Source organism: Canis lupus, chromosome 6 (assembly GCF_011100685.1).
Source record: "Canis lupus familiaris isolate Mischka breed German Shepherd chromosome 6, alternate assembly UU_Cfam_GSD_1.0, whole genome shotgun sequence".
In the NCBI taxonomy this organism is placed as follows: domain Eukaryota; kingdom Metazoa; phylum Chordata; class Mammalia; order Carnivora; family Canidae; genus Canis; species Canis lupus.
Window position 1 is genome coordinate 62,597,005 of NC_049227.1, and position 19,435 is coordinate 62,616,439.

Below are 19,435 nucleotides of genomic sequence, written 5' to 3' on the forward strand. Positions count from 1 at the left end.
TGTAATCTGGAAGTCCAGCAATGTATGTGCCTAGAGATTTGGCTGGATACAAGAGTTTGATTAATATAATCAAGACACTCACCATCTCTTAGCCTTACTGTTGGCTTGAGTCACAGGAACACAGTGAGGAAAAGGTGGCCATTAGCAATTCTAGGCAGTCTTAGCAAAAAGAAAGCATTCTTTTTTCTTTATAGCTCTAGCAAAAATTCTAAGGTGGATTCCAGCCAATCTGGCTTGGATTACATGATCATCTTTAAATCAGTTACAGTCGTCATGGGATTGGAGTACTGTAATTGGCAAGATTTGGATCATTTACTCACCCCTGGAAATTGGGATTGGGACCAGAACCGCATGGACTACAAATTGGGGAAGAGTAATTTTTCAAAGAGCTGGTGAGCAGATAAAAAAAGAAGATGCCTTCTATCTTTGATGCCCAGTATCTACATATACCATTCTTCCCACTTATACATTTTTTTTTGTTTTGTTTTTTTCATATTAAAGGGCAGAGGGGAGAGGGAAAGCAGAGGGAGAGAGAATGCCAAGCAGGTTCCACACCCAGCATGGAGCTCAATGCAGGGCTCAATCTCACCACCCTGAGATCAAAACCAAGAGTTGGATGCCTAACCAACTGAGCTACCCAGGTGCCCCCAGTTTTTAAAATGCCTCTGGTAACAGAGTACAGTCACCCACACAGCTGAAAATATACCCTCCCTTCTCCAAAAGAAGATAACCCAGTGTATTGATCAGTTATTGCTTGTAGCTCCAAGGCCAGGTTCTTGGAATAAAGTGCGTTCTTTTTAGTGAGGCTAAATATAGGTCTGAATCTCAGATAACCAGCATGGTTTTAGAAACAAAACAAAATAGCCACGATATTCATTCCATTTGGAGAAACGAGAATAGGATTTCCCAGACCTGTAGCTGTGCATTTGAAACAAAAGTAGGCAATTGATATATGCCAGTTCCTCATAACAATATAAATCAACTTTTTAAATCATCTAACATTCCCACTCCTTGCCACAAACCTACACACACTGAAAAAGGGAGAATCTGAGATAGAGTCTCCGGAATACACATTGTATGGTACCAGGGAATATTTTTGTTCTCTAGTGTATGTTGAATGCCAAGAGCATATAAGAATTCTAAATGAGTCAAATATATATACATGGAGTACCTAAAATGATACTTACCCAAAGGTGAGTATCAAATCATAGTCCTGTTATTACCTCCAAAATAATTTGAAATCTGAACTTCCCGATTTTTATGTAGGGACAAGTTTTCTAGGGGTCTTCAAATGGTTGCAAACTATTGTCTAGAGCAGTGGTTATCTAAAACATATAATAAACTATATATATTTAAATTGTATAATTTGATAATTTTTGACATATGTATAACTTATTAAACCATCACTAAAATCGAGATAGTTACATCTATCAAATCCCAAAATTTCTGGGCACCTGGATGACTCAGTTGGTTAAATGTCCGACTCTTGATTTGATCTCAGGTTCATGAGATTGAACTTTGTGTGGTCTCCACGCTCAGCACAGAGTCTGCTTGAGATTCTTTCTCTCCCTCGCCTCCCTTCCGCCCCTCCCTCTGCTCATGGGCGTGCTCTCTCTCTCTCTCTCTCTCTCAAGTAAATAAATAAAATCTTTTTAAAAATTCAAATTTTCTTTGTTCACTTTTGTAGTTCTTCCTTTATGTCTCTCATGTTTCTCCCTTCCCCAGTCTAACACTGCTTTTTGTCACTAGGAGTTATCCAAATCTAAGGATTACATAATGGTCAAAATAGTTTACCTTAAAATTAAAAGTTTAGTATAACTTTGTGTGGATTTCAGTAAAATAAAAATGGACTTTGCAAATGATTTTGTGGGTTCTTTTAAGAGTGACTTCAAATATACTGTTAATATTATTTAAACAGTCTTTTAAGAGTGACTTCAAGCATACTGATAATGTTATTTAAATAAAGTCTTATTAAACAAGTCATTCAGAGAGTGTATGTTGTGTTAAGGAATTTTCATTGTTTTTATTGTTTCTGGATTTTCTTTGCTAGATTTTTAGGATGCTACATATTAATAGAATTCAGCTGTTCTATATTTACTACCAAAGAATATAGAATTGCAAAAGGGAAAATATATGAATAGCAATAATCATTTGCAAATATTCTCAATGATATTGTAATGAAAAAAATCCACTTTTTATGGCTTTTTAGTTCCAAAACAGCACAAGAAAGTGAAAGAAAGCCAGATACCTAGATGAATTCCTTATTTTGCCTTTATTTTTCCAGAGGCTCATATTTTGTTTGTGGTTTTCCCAGAAGACAGAACAGTTCCTTAATTTGCAGTTGCATGCTGCCCTGTGCTAAAGTTTCATTTCTATACTTTCCTGGGAAAGTGAATTTATTACTCCTGCCCTGTCAAATATTTTATTTTTGGCATTAAATTTTACATGGATTATTCTCACTCAGAAAAGGTCATTTTAGTTCTTTTTTCTATTATTACTACTTTCTAACTTGGACTCCCCATATTACTGAAATGGCATGTACTTCCACAAATGCTAAAGAACGAAATCTTATGTTTTTTGGACCCACATCTCAAACGCAATTCTCCCTTTATAGTACCTCTCTCCCTCTGACTGCATTCTTTCTCACTTGCATATGTTGCTATTCTATCTATAGAAGCTATGCTAGTTAAGTTTTATGGAGCAGTTTTTTGTTTTTTGTATTTTTTTTTTTGACAAAGAATAACTTTGAAACTGCAGAATTGAAAATAATTATTCAAATAATTCATTTTTAATTTGGTCATCAATTGAAGCTGTCAGATCTTTATTGAATGTGCTGTATACAAGCATCAGACTAGATTTTGAAAAACTTTGCCCAACAAGCATCAGACTAGATTTTGAATAACTTTGCCCATTAGGAGTCCATAACTTATATGTTGCCCTATCTCGAATGATTTATTAATTTTATCTTGTTTTAATATGACTTTTTAAAATAAGAAATACATTCATTTCTACTTTGTTAAGACTTATAAACTACTTAAGAAGATAAGTTTAAGCCCTGTATTGTGTTCTTGCATATTTAAAGCATGATTGATATAAAAATCAATGACAATTTATGTAAGTTAAATGGCCTAAATGATGCTACTGTCTATAACAACAGAGTATTTTATTTTTTATTCCTAGTTTATTTTTTTAATTGTTATTTTTAAAAATTTAAGTTCTATATAACAACAGAGTATTTTTTATTCCTAGTTTATTTTTTTAATTATTATTTTTAAAAATTTAAGTTCTATATAGAGTATCATGTTATCAACAACAGAGTATTTTAAAGCTACTTTATAAAATATCAGGAAAGTTTAAATTTCCCAAAACATGTACTTTAATTTCAGCCTATTATTATAATTGAATATGTTACTACTTCCAGAACAATCTAAAATCTGAACTTCACTATTTTTTCTGGGGACATGTTCAATGAATAAATTCTATTTTCTCTCTAAAGATCTTCAAATCATTGCAAACTGTGTACTGCCCCATAGCAATGATTTTCTAAAACACCCAATTACCTTTTTTGTTGTTGCTACAACCTTATTCAGGTGTATTTGGCATAAATAAGTTATGTATATTTCAACTATGTGATTTCACATATTTTCATGTGTGTATAACCTATGAAAGCATTACCAAGATCAAGATAGCAAACATATCTGTCAAAATCAATAATTTTCTGGTTTACCTTTGGTAATCTCTCCCTCTTACCTTCCTGCCCCCAATTTTTCCTGGGCTACCAGTGATCTACTTTTTGTAACTAAAGATTAATTTGCATTTGTCTAAAGTTTTTGTATAAATGAACTCATATAGTGTATACTTTTTTTTTCATCTGGGGTCTCTTACTTAGCATAATGTCTTCAAGATTCATCCAGGTTGTTTCATTTTTTGATATATGATAATTGGTTTATCCATTGGATTTATTTATTTGTGGATTGTTTATCCATTTACTATTTTTAACCATTTTTTTTTAACTGGAAAGACTATTTTTTTAATAGAAAATGGAGACTTTGTAACATTTATCAAAGAAATACTGAAGTGCTCTATATATGCCATGGAGCATCGTGTATTTACTCTAGGATATTCTAGCTTGCAAACTTCTAACTACTGCCAAAATAAGAATGACCATATTGTACTCTTATGATTTCCCAGGAAACTATTGGAATCTCTAGTACTTTGGTTCCCAGGTTTTGCTTGAAAAAAATGCATGTGAATTTGTTTCCAACCTTTAGTGATTAGAGAATAATAAAACAATGGTTTTACTTGAGGGAGTGCTGAGTCACTCTTCTCAGTGCTGTAAACAGATGTGAGGAGTCTAAAAACAGATGACACATTTTCACTTACTATTTTTAAAGCCACTTCAGTTTTCTGCTTCTTGATAGAAATTAGTGATTAGTCTATTTCTATTAAGAAGGTATATAAAATCAGCATTCAAAATTTACCCTGTTTCTTTACACTAATAATGAACTATCAGAAAGAGAAAATTAAGAAAACAATCTCATTTACAATTGCATCAAAAAGAATAAAATCTCTAGGAGTAAATTTAATCAAGGAGGTGAAAAACATGTACACTGAAAACTGTAAGACATTGATGAAAGAAATTGAAGAAGACACACATAAAATGGAGAGATATGTCATGCTCATGGATTGGAAGAATTAATATTGTTAAAATGTCCATACTACCCAAACCTATCTACAGATTCAGTGCAAACTCTAATTCTAATAGTGTTTTTCACAGAAAAAAGAACAAATAGTCCTAAAACGTGTATAACCACAAGTGACCTTGAAATGCCAAAGCAATCTGAAGAAAGAAGAACAAAGATGGAGGCAGGCATCACACTTCTAGATTTCAAAGTATATTACAAAGCTATAATAATCAAAACAGTATGATATTAGTGTTAAAACCAGAGACATAGATCAGTGGAACAGAAGTCCCAGAAGTAAACCCACCTATGTGCAGTCAATCTATGACAAAGGAGACTAAGAATATACAACACATTCAATATTCATCCAAGTTGCCACATCCAGGTTGTTTCATTTTCCAATATGCCAAAATTAGTTTATCCATTGGGTTTATTTGTAGATTGTCTATCCATTTACCATTTTTTAACGGGAGGACTAAAAATTCGGTAGAAAAGAGAGACTTTCTAACTCTTATCAAAGAAATATGAAAGTGCTCAATGTATGTCATAGAATATCACATACTTAGTCTATTAGACACTCTAGTTTCCAAACTTCTAACTCTTGCCAAAAGTTATTAAGGGAGTGGATCTTAAAAGTTCTCATCATAAGATAAAAAAAAAAAAATTGTAACCATTTGTAGTGATAGATTTAACTAGACATTGTGGTAAGCATTTCACAATATATATGCATGTAAATGATGTGTTTTACAGCTGATATTAATATAATATTGTATGTCAGTTATATCTCAGCCTAAAATAAAGGCACCAGAAAGGAGGCTACTCTTTCTTCTCCTCACTAAGATGTATTTTTAATTGTGATGTGATGACTTAACTGAGATAATGAAATAATGAAACATACTGTGGGAGAAACCATTTTGACTTTTCAGAGGTTTCCAAATTATTTCAAACTAAAACAAATGAATTAAAGCATCTTTATCAGATTTTTGTTTTTAATTTTTTTTCTGTATTATTTCATGCCAACATAATTTTTTAATGGAAATTATACTCTGAGTGATGTACTTTTTATCTTTCAATCAGTAAGTTCTTTGAAATGTTGTTTCTTGGTAAGGACAACCATGTCTTGTCATTTGATTTACATTTTTTTTTGATTTACATTTTGATTGGTAAATCTGAAAGGTTAAAAAAATTCTTTTATATACAAATGTTATCATTAAAGTTCAGTTGAGCCAGTTAATTCTAATTTTTGTATTTTAAAATCTGTTGTTTAAAAGGTAAGACCTTTACTTGGTAGTAACCCAGATAGGAACTTTTAACATAATAAAAATGTTCTGTGGTTAAGTTTCTAAAGTGTCCTATTTGAGAAGAAAATATATTTTTTTCTCCTTTTAATAGCTGTACTGATGTATTTCTGAGCTTTCAAATAAAGTTTTAATTTTAAAAATTCAACTGATATGACTATAAGATCAGATTATCAGTATCTTTTTTTAAAAAGTTTTTATTTAAAAAAAAGTTTTTATTTAAGTTTCAGTTAACATAATAGTATAATACTAGTTCCAGGTGTACAGTACAGTTAGTCATTTAGCACTTCCATACATCACCCGGTGCTCATCACAGCAAGTGCACTTCTTAATCCCCATCACTTATTTTCCTCTCCCGTCTCCCCTAGATTACCTCTCCCCTCTCCCCTAGATTAACCATCACTGTAATCTCTATTGTTAAGAGTCTGTTTCTTGGTTTGCCCCTTCTCTCTTTTATTTTCCCTTTGCTTGTTTCTTAGATTTCACATATTAGCAAAATAATATGGTATTTGTCTTTCTCTGACTGACCTATTTTGCTTAGCATAATACTCTCTAGCTACATCTATGTCATTGCAGATTTCAAGATTTCATTTTTTTTTGTATGGCTGAGTAATATTCCATTGTGTGTATATGTCTGCGGGTGTACCTCACTTCTTTTCCTTTCATTAGTAGATGGACTTTTGGGCTATTTCCACATCTGGTTATTGTAGATAATGCCACTGTAAACATTGGGATGCATGTATCCATTGGAATTAGTATTTTTGTATTCTTTGGGTAAATACTTAGAAGTATGATTGCTGGATCATAGGGTTGTTCTATTTTTAACTTTTTGTGGAACCTCCATACTGTTTTACAAAGCTGGCCAGTTTGCATTTCCATCAACAATGCAATGCTTTCTTTTTCTCCGCATTATTACCAACCCCTGTTGTTTCATGTGTTGTTGATTTTAGCCATTCTGATAGGTGAGTGCTTTTCCTCTATGATCAGGAACAAGTCAGGATGTCAACTCTCACCACTTTTATTTGGTTTGGTACTGGAAGTCCTAGCCACAGCAACCAGATAACAAAAAGAAATAAAAGGCTTCTGAATTATTGACATCTTGTTGTCTCTAATTCCCCTAGTCTTTGGCACTTTATGTCTTTTTAATATTGCTTTACTATTATTTTAATGTCTAAGAAGGAACAGATATTCATGCATATACTTAATATTCCATGTTTACCCAGAAGTCACATCAATAAACTTTTTCTTGCTGTCTTATTGAAAAATAAAGCACAGATGCAGAACTATATAAAACAAATGTGTATCACAAAGAGTTGTAAGACAGACACTATTTTAACTGCTACACAGGTCAGAATAGAACTGCCAGTTATCCCCAGAAGCTTTTTTGAATCACAACCCAACCACAAACCTTTCTCTCTCCCAAAACTTGGCAGTGCTTTTTTTCTTTTATGGTTTGTCATTCACGTGTGAATCTTTTAAAACTATGATGTAATTTATTTTATTAGTATGTCATTCAGTCTACAAGCTTTCTTTCCATTCCCTTTTCCCCCCTTATAATTTAGCTGTTAAAGATCCCCCATCATGTGACCTGGAAACTCACTTACAGAGGCCTGGCCACATTCATTTTTTGTTTGTTTGTTTTTGGTGAGACTATAGGCGATACTGTGTTCTTTCATCAGAAAGCACATGATGTCCAGTTATCTCTCTCTTTTTTTTATGGTGTTAGTAACAGCTGATTACTCATCTGCCCAGATGTATTAGATTTAGGGGATTGCAAAATAGAGACATGTTTGCTGTATCATTCCTTTTTTATTTGTTAGCTGAATACATCTCCTCATCTACTATTTGGTTAGTAGTGGCACAGTATATATGGGAAAAGTAGAATAAATGCCTGATTCTTCACCTTTCTAAACCAGTTTTCAAAATAAGGAGTTAACTTCCTTTCATCCTCTATAAGTGGGCAGTTCTTTAATTGTTGTATCATTACCAACTTATGAATTTAAACATATTTGATATGTTTCAATCCATTGTGATTCTTTTTCTTACTGAAGTTCATATTATCACATATCTACCCGTTATCTTCTTCAATCCCCCCTCAGTATTTTTAATATAACCTTAGATTTGACACTTTTTATAGTCTTTTTGCTTTCTAGAATGACAGGGTGTTTCAGGCTCTTCTGCAGGATTGACAGGAACTATGAATTTATCCATGGGGATGCTCTGAACCAGTGGTTGTAAACAAGTACCCAGGGGCCAAAGTAGCTACCAGACATTTTTTTTTTCCCAAAGGAAACAAGTCAGTCACTCAACAATGACAGCAAAAACAAAACAAATCTTTTAGCACTTACTATGTACCAGATGTTATACTAGTTGTCCAAAATATTATAGTTCGTAAGACATAAAACTGCCTTCAAGAAGCTTACAATCTGTTGAAGAAAATAATATAGCACTACATTAAGTGACCTTGTAGGACTCTAGGATGGTGTGAGATTTCTTAGAAGAGACCTAAGTAATGGTTTGGGGATCAAAAAAAGATTTGGAAGCAAAATATTATTCAATTTTTTTGGTTTGTCTTTTTTTTTCTCTTTATGTTCATTTGTTTTGTTTCTTAAATTCCACATATACGTGAAATCATATGATAATTGTCTCTCTGGCTGACATTTCCCTTAGCATAATACTCTGTAGCTGCAACCATGTCATTGCAAATGGCAAGATTTCATTTCTTTTATGGCTGAGCACTATTCCATGCCACATCTTAATCCATTCATCAGTTGAACCATCAGTTGATCCATCAGTTGATGGATATTTGGGCTTCTTCCATAATTTGACTATAGAGAAGAAACTGATGGTTACTGAAGGGGAGGTTGGCAGGGGGGATGGATTAAACAGGTGGTGAGTATTAAGGAGGACACTTGGGATGAGCACTGGGTCTTGAATGTAAGTGATAAATCATTGAATTCTACACCTAAAATTAGTATTGCACTGTATGTTAACTAGCTGAAATTTAAATAAAAACTTGGAAAAAATGTTACTCAATTTTATAACATAAGTCTTCCAGGTGAAGAAAGATGAGGGAAAATTATTTAGACAGAGAAAGCATAAATGAACCTGATTTCCTTTAATTAGAAAAGCAATCAACAAGTCTGTATTAAACATACTCTATTCCCAATCTTAAATCTGGTCCTGTGACCAGTTTTTCTGTTATCGACTTTCCTCTTGCCACAGATGTCCCTAAGTAATATTTTTCTCCATAGAATACACATTTTTTAAAAGATTTTATTTATTTATTAATGAGAGATACAGAGAGAGAGAGAGAGAGAGAGAGAGGCAGAGATATAGGCAGAGAGAGAAGCAGGCTCCGTGCAGGGACGTCCTGAGCCGAAGGCAGACGCTTAAGTGCTGAGTCACCCAGGCACCCCTAGAATACACATTTTAAATCAGAATCAAGGCATTTCTGTCCTGATCTTGATTGGATGAGTTAGTATTACTCTCTTTTGATTTATCTTTCCAGGGTGAGTATTCTAAAATCAACCTTGCAATTCGAGGTTACTTGTGGACATTTTTATTACCATCATATTTACTTCTTCACTGAACTACTTTTTCTAGCTCAAATTCATATTTACTTGCAACTTTTACTTTTTAAGATGCTGATTCTTGGGGCTCCTGGGTGGCTCATTCTGTTAAGCATCTGACTGACTCAGGTCATGATCTCAGGGTCCTGGGATTGAGCCCCACATTGGGCTCCATGCTCAGCAGGGAGTTTGCTTCTCCCTTTGCCTTTCCCCCTGCTCATTCTTTCTCTCTCAAATATATCAAATAAAATCTTTTAAAAAAAATTATGCTGATTCTTATACTTGTCTTGCCTTCTCTTCCTTTGCCCAAATCAGCAGGAAGTATTGAAACAGCTTTATCTGTGACAAAATCAATAGAGGTAAAACTACACTTACTAGCTTATTCTCATTCTTGAAACTGATCATGATGAATCACATTCTAATTCATTATTTTAGCAAGAACATTGATCTAACCATTTTAGAGCAACACTCTAGACTTTTCCCCAGCACAGTTTTATTTAACACTACAGCCCCTTTCTATTTCTTGAGTCAACTATTTTAAACTGTTAAAATATAATTTCCAAAAACTAAAAAATTGTGATTCTCAGGCAAATATAAAGTAAATATGGGTGGAAAAATTTTTTGAACTCGTTAATGATGAAACCAATAAGATGCTAAGATGAATTTGAGAGAATTTGAAGAACCAGGTATTTATTAACGATTAAATATGGGAATGTTAGATTAAGATGATTGAGTTAGATACAAAACTGATTAATATCCTGTATACCAACTTACAACCTTTATGGTTATTTTTTTCACAAGACAGAAGTTATTTGCATTTCTACCTAACAAAAATCTATAAGTTAACATGTAGTTAGTAAACAGTGAATTTAACATTACATTCACCTAATCCTTGGGTGTCCCATAGGTCATTGAAAGGACCTATTACGAACCTTTTGCAATGTTGTAGATGGTTTTGGAATGAGACTTTGGTTCTCTTAGACTGAATTAGAGAATATTCTTTGGGTCTGAAGATTGTTTCTGAATAGCTAGTGAAGTTCTGCTTTAGTATACTTTGTCAATTTTGTATTCCAGTGTTAAAACAACTGCCTAATAATTCACCTTTAATATTGAGTTTTTGAGCAGTAAAAATTACTTTAACCTGGCATGAGAGAATGGTAAAGGAAATTTTCATATGTTTAACAGATATACAGTAATAGCTATTGAGTAAACTCTATATTTTTGTGTTCCCTAGGGTTTTCCAGGAGATATTGGGATTCCTGGACAGAATGGCCCTGAAGGATTAAAGGTAAAAAAAAAAAAAAGAAAAAAGAAAAAAGAAAAAAAGAAAAAAGAGAAAAAAGCATTATATTTAGAGGTTTTTTTTTTTTAAATCTCAAATACCAATGAATCGGTAAAAAAAAAAAAACTACTTTAAGAATATCAGTATATGTCTGGATATTTTTGAGCTATCTCAGGTGCATTTAATGAACTGTTCAGCATATTTCAAGATAATCAGGAAGCAGCTTGCATGTTTGGTTGTTCTTTTGGCACCCTTTGTTTAGTTAGAGTATATTATCCAACTTCTTGGTTCAGGTCATTGACAATGATTTTCCTTCTTCGGTACAGACATAGATTAGAGAGATAATATTTTAAAAAAACATAAATCACTGAAGAAAGGATTTCTTGGAAGAGATGAAAAAAAAATCTACGATAGATGGATGAGAGTTTTCTGGCTGCTGAAACCCTTTAGGATCCATAAAATATCTTCTGATTAAAATATAAGAAAGCCTATAGTATCCTAGAAATTATATATAGCACAAAATAACTGAAGAAACCCAAGCATTTTTAACTTCCTTTACTGTTGTCACATATATATTACTAGAAATTTACAAAATTTTAGTTCTTTTTTATTTATTGATGTATAATTGTGATATCTTATTCTGTTAGCTTAGTTACTATCTGTCATCATATAAAGTTATTGAAATATTATTGACTTTATTCTCTATTCTGTACATGATCTTCCTATGACCCGCTCGTTGATTTTCTAACTGGAAGTTTATATCTCTTAAGCCTTTCACCTATTTTGCCTCCTTGCCCTGACCCCTCTCCTCTGTGGTAATCAACAGTTTGTGCAACTGTTTCTGTTTTATTTGTTCATTTTTAGTTTTTAGATTCTACATACAAGTGGAATCATGTGATATTTATCTTTGACTTATTTCACATAGTATAATACCCTCTAGTTCCATCCATGTTGTCACAAATAGCAAGATTTCAAAAAAAAAAAAACAGATAGCAAGATTTCATTCTTTTTTATGATAGAATAATGTTCCGTTGTATATGTCTGTCGCATCTTTTTTTCCACTCATCTATCAATGGACACTTCCATATTTGCTTCCATATTCGACTATTGCAGGTAATGCTGCAATGAATATAGGGGTGCATTTATCTCTGAGTTGGTGTTTTGATTTTGTTTGGATAAATACCCAGAAGTGGAATTATTGGATCATATGATAGTTCTCTTTTGATTTTTTTTAAGGTTTTATTTATTATTCATGAGAGATGCACAGAGAGAGAGAGGCAGAGACACAGGCAGAGGGAGAAGCAGGCTTCATGCGGGGAGCCCAACGTGAAACTCAATCCCGGGACCCCAGGATCACACTCTGGGCTGAAGGTGGTGCTAAACTGCTGAGCCACCCCGGCTGCCCCTCTTTTGATTTTTTTGAGGAAATTCCATACTGTTTTCCAAAATGGCTGTGCTAATTTACATTCTTATCAACACTGTGCAGGGATTTTAGTATTTTTGTCTTTAAATCTTTATGCTAACTTTTTAAGTGGCTGATCTACTCCTTTACCATATATATTTGCTTTTACCAGTGGGATTTTTTTCTTTCATATATTTTCTCTTGTTTTTAAGATTTTTAAATTTATTTATTCATGAGAGACGCAGAGAGAGAGAGAGAGAAAGGCAGAGATATAGACAGAGGGAGAAGCAGGCTCCATGCAGGGAGCCTGATGTGGGACTCTATCCCAGGACTCCAGGATCATGCCCTAGGCTGAAGCCCGCGCTAAACCACTGAGCCACCGGGGCTGCCCTCATATATTTTCTTATTTCTAATTCTGGGCTTTTCTTTTTCAAGATTCAAGATTCTTTAACATTTTTTGTAAGATTAGTTTAGTGGCGATGAACTTCCTTAGTTTCCTTGTCTGGGAAACTCTTCATCTGTTCTCTAATTCTGAATGATAACCTTGCTGGGTAGAGTATTCTTGGGTATAAATTTTTCCCTTTCAGCACTTTCAATATATCCTGCTACTCTCTTCTGACCTCCAGAGTCTCTGCTGAAAAATTAGCTGACAGTCTTATGGTATTTCCCTTGTACATGATTATTATTTTTTTTCTTTTGCTGACTGCTTTTTTCTTTCTTTCTTTCTTTCTTTCTTTCTTCATTTTTCTGGGACTTTCTTTCTTTTGGGGCTGTTTTTCGTCTTTTATTTAGTTCTTTTTCTTTTCTCTTTTGGCTGTCTTGCTGTGCTTTCTGTTCTTTCTTCGTTCTTGTCTTTCTTCCTTCCTCTCTCTCCCTCCCTCCCTTTTTCTTTTTTCTTTCCTCATTTCTTGCTCTCTCTCTTTTGAAACTGAGAGAGTATGTGTGAGCTGGGAGTAGTGGGGGCAGAGGAAGAGGAAGAGAAAGAGTCCCAAACAGGCTACACACCCAGCACAGAGCCTGATATGGGGCTTGATCTCACAACCCTGGGATTAGGACCTGAGCTGAAGTCAAGAATTGAATGCTTAACTGACTGAGCCATGCATGTACCCTCTCTTACTGCCTTTAAGATTCTGTCTTTAACTTTTGCCATTTTGATTATAATATGTTTAACTAAAATATGTGTGGGTTCATTCTTTAGAGACTCTTATTGCTTCCTGGACTTGGATGTCTGGCAGCTTTGATGGTCATGGGTCAGGAGGGTTCTGGGAAGCACTGTACTGTAGCCGTCTTAACAGGACATTAGAGCTGGAGTAGGACCAGGAGGGTTTCTGGGCATGCTGTGCGAGGGGTTGCTTTGGAGTGGGCACAGGCTGGGGTAGGGGGAGGCCCAACTTGTTGGGTGGTTGTATCAGGTACAGGCTATGTAGTCCCATAACATGTCATGTTGGGGCTGACTTGATGGGGTGGCTGGAGCTGATATAGGCACAGGCTAGGGGGTTCCCAGGCAAACTACCGGGACCCCTTTGATGGGATTGCTAGATCAGACAAATGCTGCAGGGTCCCAGAGCATGCTGTGCCAAGGCTATATTAATAGGACAGTTGGAACTGAGGTGGGCACAGCTGTGGGGGCCTCAGGCATGCTGTACTGGGGCCATATTTTGGGGACAACTGAAGCTGAGGTGGGCAAGGACACCAGGAGACTGAGATGGCACTAGCAGATTAGCTAGAGCACCTGTACCCTATTCCTATCTGTGCCATCAAGGTGGAAGGATAACATAAAACATGGTGCTCACCAGCTCTTTTGATTTTGGGGAGAGTTCCAGCAATTTCCTACCCATTTGGCAGTCACTCTAGGATTAGTAAATTAATTTCCTTCACTTATAGCCTAGTTTCCCTTTAAACCACTGCTCTTCTTTGCCTCATAGTGGGCAATATCTGAATGTGAACTCCTCAGTAGTATCTCTCCCTGCTGCAGGTTACCACAATGGGAGTGGAGTTCCCACTGTTACCTTTCCTTTATCTCTCCCACCCTGATGTGTGCAGTCCTTTATCTTTTGTTGTATAGAAGTTGTTCAATGAACCTTCAGTTTTTCTTGAGAAGACTTATTCTATATGTAGTTACAAATTTGCTGTGTGCATGGGAGGAGGTGAGTTCAAGGTTGTTTTTTTTTTTTTTTTTTTTTTCCCCACTGTCTTGGATTGCCTCTACACTAAGTTTAAATATCAAGGTTTCAATATGCAGACTCACATAGAATGAGCATTATAAACAAATCAAATATTGTTAATAAAGACATGAAAGGATGAAATAGCCTGAAGTTTAGAGAATAGACAGGTTATGAAGTACAATATAGCTGCTGTGGAAGGTTTGTTTGAGTGTAGAGGAAGTGATAGATGGAGCTTTAATAATAGCTATATTTGTTAGTCTACTATAGTGGCAAATACTGTATGTGGCACTATAATAGATGTCTTACACACATCTCACTTAATCTTCACAACATTATGGGGTAGGTATTACCCCCATTTTACAGATGGTTAAGTAATGCCTTACCATCATATAACTATCAAGTGACTTAGGATTCTAACCCAGACATGATTTTAAAGTCTGAGTTCTTAACCACTTAGCTTTGGGATGAAATTGTGGAAAATATTCAATACCATGCTAAATAAAGTGTTTCTACTTTATCTATGGGCATCATGAAGCAATCATAGATATTTAAGTAGTAAAGTGTCCTACGTGATTTACATTTAAAAAGGTACCTTTTGTTCAGTATGGAGGATGGTTTAAACAGGGGGGAAACTGAAGACAAGGAGATAAACTAGAAAAATAGAAAAGGATTTTAAAAATCTGAAATAGAACATTCAATCAGCAAATATTTATTGACTACATCTTATATGACAGCCATTGTGCTAGATGCTAGACTATTGACAAAGATAAAATGTGTTGATCCCTACTTTCAAAAAACTTATAGAAAAAGCTATGCAAGAAAACTTTATAATGACCATATGAATTATATACAGTATGTAATACTGTGCAAATAATGGGATAGGGAATTCAGATTATGTTTTGCTGAGAAGGTAGCACTTGAGCTGACTTGACAAATGAATAGGAATTTGCATATAGACAAGGGAGATATACGGCATTCAGGAAAAGGAAACTTGTGAGAGGATGAAAGTGCAGTATGTGGAACATATTTACACTAAAAATTATTCATTGTTTATATGAAATTCAAACTTAACTGGACATCCTGTATTTTATCTGGCAACCCTATTGGCCACTTACAAACTTGCTATATATATATATATATATATATATATATATATATATAGAAAGCAATATTTCTCCCTTCTTTTCTGTCTCCATAGAAGAAATATTTTTCCTCTTCCTCAGTATTCAAGTTCCATACACGTTTTACATCAAAACTTCTCTACCTCCTGCACAACCTCATACCATCTGAATTGTCACCTTTATGCTGATCTCTCCCTTGAATCAAAATTTCCCCTTTGCCATTAAAACCCGTTTTCACTGCCAATGTTGTAGACTAGGCCTTTTTTTATCTTTGACTAGCATTAGTAATGATCCTTCATTTGTTTCCTAGCTTCCAGTCTGCAGTTTTTTCAAATCTGCTTCCAAGCTGCTGATGGAATAATGTTTGTAAAGTACAGATTTTATCATGTCTCCCTTGTGTTTATATCCTTCAGTGATTTCCACAGCTTCCAGGTTAAGGCTTATACTTCTTTACTTTTTACACAAGGCTCTTTATAACCTTCTGTCTTCAACTCTATTGTTTATATCACATTACCATCACTCTTCCAAAAGCATTACTCTAACTAAACTATTTGGAGTACCAAACCCTGACATACTTGTTCAAATCTCAAAGCTTCCAGTGTGCTGTTCTTTTTGTCTGGTTATCTCTCTACCTTCCTGTGCCCTACTTTATCTGGCTAACAGACATCACATACCACATTATCCAGGAAGCATTCCCTGTTTCTTACAAGTCTGATCAAGATATCCTTTCTCTGTATTCCTGAAAAAAATCTACCAAGCAGTTACTTACATATATTACAACTGCTGACTTGCTTATCCCTCTATGAGGCTATGAGCTCTTGAGAGAAGAGACTAATTGATTTTATAAACATCACAATAACCATAATAATATCCATAGCTTAAGATAGGAATGCAGGAGAGTTTGGCTGAATGGATGATTGATTGAATGACTGTATTCAGAAACTATTTTGGAAATAGAAACAATTCAACTTGGTAATTTATTAAATGAAGATGATGGGGGAAAGAGAAACTAAAGATAAAACTGAGACTATGACTTGAGTTATTGACTTAAATAGGGAACATGGGAGGAGTAGCTTTAGAGGATGGGGAATACAAAAGTTTCATTTTGGGTGTACTTAGTTTGAAGTACCTGTTTGACATCAAGGTAGAAATAATAAATAGCAGTAAACCAAGCTTAAAAGTAGAAATAGTAGCATGAGGGGATTTTGAGAGAGAATGGTATATAGAGAATGGAGTTGATAACTTCTGTAATGTTTAGTCCTTCACCTGCTGCATACTTAGGAACTTGAAGCATATATAAACACATCCATTCATCCATTCATTTAGAATTTCATTTATTTAACATATATTGAGTTTCTCTTATGTGTTAGGCCAAGTAGTAAATGTGAGATTATAAAGATTTCTAAACTATGGTTCCGGGCACCCCCGGTGGCGCAGGGGTTTAGCGCCGCCTGCAGCCCGGGGTCTGATCCTGGAGACCCAGGATCGAGTCCTGCGTCAGGCTCCCTGCATGGAGCCAGCTTCTCCCTCTGCCTGTGTCTCTGCCTCTCAGTCTCTCTCTCTCTCTGAATAAATAAATTAAAAAAAAAAAAAAAACTATGGCTCCTCCCTTGGATGAGGTAACAGTTTTGTGAGAGATGCCAAAAAAAAATCACAAAATGTTGTAAGAAATGCTATACAAAAAATTTGAAGTGCTATGAGAGCCTCCATAATTAAGAAACAGATTCTGCCCTAGGCAATTGAGAATTACTTTAAGAGGAAGTAATAATTGAACTTAATGTTTTCAAGAATGCATGTCATACTAGGTGAAGAACCAGGTAGCTTTCTAAATTCCTTTCAGTTTGGAAATTTTGTTTCCAAACAAAATTCACTTTTGTCAAGAAAAATATCAGAAAACTGAAGAAAACCAACTCATCTCTTGAATAATGTTACAACAGTGATCTTTAAAACTTCCTTCTCATTACTTATTTAAGTCTTAGAGTGTTTAAACATGGGACAAAACCCCTGAAAACTAGATGTTTTACTGAATACCAGTGGTTGAATTTCCGATGAGTAATAATCACTTTGTGGATTCTTTATCTAAATGTATTCAGTAAACATGAACTTGAAGCCTCATCAGCAACAATGTCATTAGACTAATTTGGTTGTTTATATATCACTGAATTTTAGAATAAAATATTTTAGAAGAGATGAAAAGAACCAGAAAATTTTGAAGGAAGAGGGACGGGATTTAGTGTTGTAGTTTAAGAAGGGTCTGGTTACGTTTTTCTTTGTGGTGCTTCCTATTTTTATTGAAGTTGTTTTTAGAAACAAGGGAAAAACAGAGTCAAACATACTGACACTATTAGCATGATGAATTTTTTTAGTAGTGTGCGCTGTATCATGGAAGCATCTTAAAACTTTTATTTTAATATACATATCTTAATTGGAAAGTAGGGACAATATAAATTACTAAAACTCTGTCAAGGCTATTTAAGGTGATCATCAAGACAATTATGTGCACTCTATGTGAAATACATGGTTACCCTATTTGTAAAACAATGGGTTCTTTCCAGAACAATTTGGCACAGCTCTAAAGAAGCCTTTTATTTTCTCTTCATTTTCTGCCAGTTGACTAAAAACCTCAAACTAAGATTGAAAACTTATGTTGATTATGGTTCTATTGATTGCGAGAATGAGTGTGTATGTATATGTGTATGTCGATACAAAACATGGTTTAGGGCGAGCCTTTTTTAAAAGCCACCCAATTTGGCCATCTGCTTTTAAGTAACATTAGAAAAACCACATCCTTTGCTGCTAACTGCAGAAAGTGAGTACCCGATAAATATTCTCTGTTCTCCAGTAAACAGAGGAGTAATTTATTTGTTGTTGTAATGATTTGTGTTGTTACTTGGCTATGGAATTAAGGATGGTAAAACAGGTTGGTATTTTCTGTTGTATAACATCTCTGATAAGTTTTTAGAGAAAGCCTACTATTTGTGAAGTTATGTAACAGAATATGGAAATAACCTTCACAGTGAATTATTAAAATGTCATGTGATTATCTGTATGATAATGTGAGCTAACTTAGTAAAAGGAATGTGTATAATTCCAAATAGTTTTCTAAGATTACCTTGACCCTGCTTTGAAGATTCACATTTCATATACTAAATCAAGGTTTCTGATATTAGCCATTTTATTCTCCAGACTTCATTTAGTCAGCTAAGAAGTACAAGATTGTACAATGGGCAATGTACTGTATTAAGCAATTACTTGAAAACAAGTTTAAAACATGGCTTTCTGTCTGCTAGGAACTTGTAATTTTCTGAAAGCGTGAGATTTCCACATGTGAAAAGTTAAAAAAAGCATAACTAGGCAGCACATAAGTGGACAATAAGGAGCTCAGGGAAGGGGAGAGAATGACTAATATGGCCATTTTTCTGAGAAACTTTACAGAAAAATTAGGATGTTGAGTTGTTTGGGTTGGATTTGGCCAGATAGAATCAAGGAATGAGAGTCTTTATAGAACAGGTACAAAAATGAATAAAGGAATGGAGGGTAAAATAAACCTACCTGTCTTAAAAAGAAAGTTAGGAGTTAGATTGTGACATATCTTAAATATAAAGCTGAGAAGTTTAAATACTAATAAGCCAATAAGCCCATAGAAGATTTTTGTTGTTGTTGTGATAAAAACACATTACATAAAATCTACTCTCGTAACTAATTTTTAAGTGTGTAGTATAATAATGTGAACTATATGCACATTGTTGTACACCAAATCTCTAGACAATTTTTACTTTGCATGACTGAAAGTCTATACCCACTGAACAGCAACTCTGCATTTCCACCTCTCCTAACCTATGGCAACCATCATTCTTTCTGCTTCTATGACAATGACTATTTTAGGCACCTCATATACATAGAATTATACATT

The 19,435-nt window shown here is 34.4% G+C and overlaps 1 protein-coding gene across 5 annotated transcripts in view; it reads left to right on the top strand.

Moving 5' to 3' along the window:
* Window positions 1-19,435, top strand: part of COL24A1 (collagen type XXIV alpha 1 chain) — a 387,148-nt gene that overhangs the window by 123,381 nt on the left and 244,332 nt on the right. For all 5 annotated transcript variants that reach the window (XM_038541487.1, XM_038541490.1, XM_038541491.1 and 2 more), the window contains exon 21: window positions 10,787-10,840. In XM_038541487.1, coding sequence (XP_038397415.1) covers window positions 10,787-10,840 — 54 coding nt within the window. The remainder of the gene's footprint in view (window positions 1-10,786; window positions 10,841-19,435) is intronic.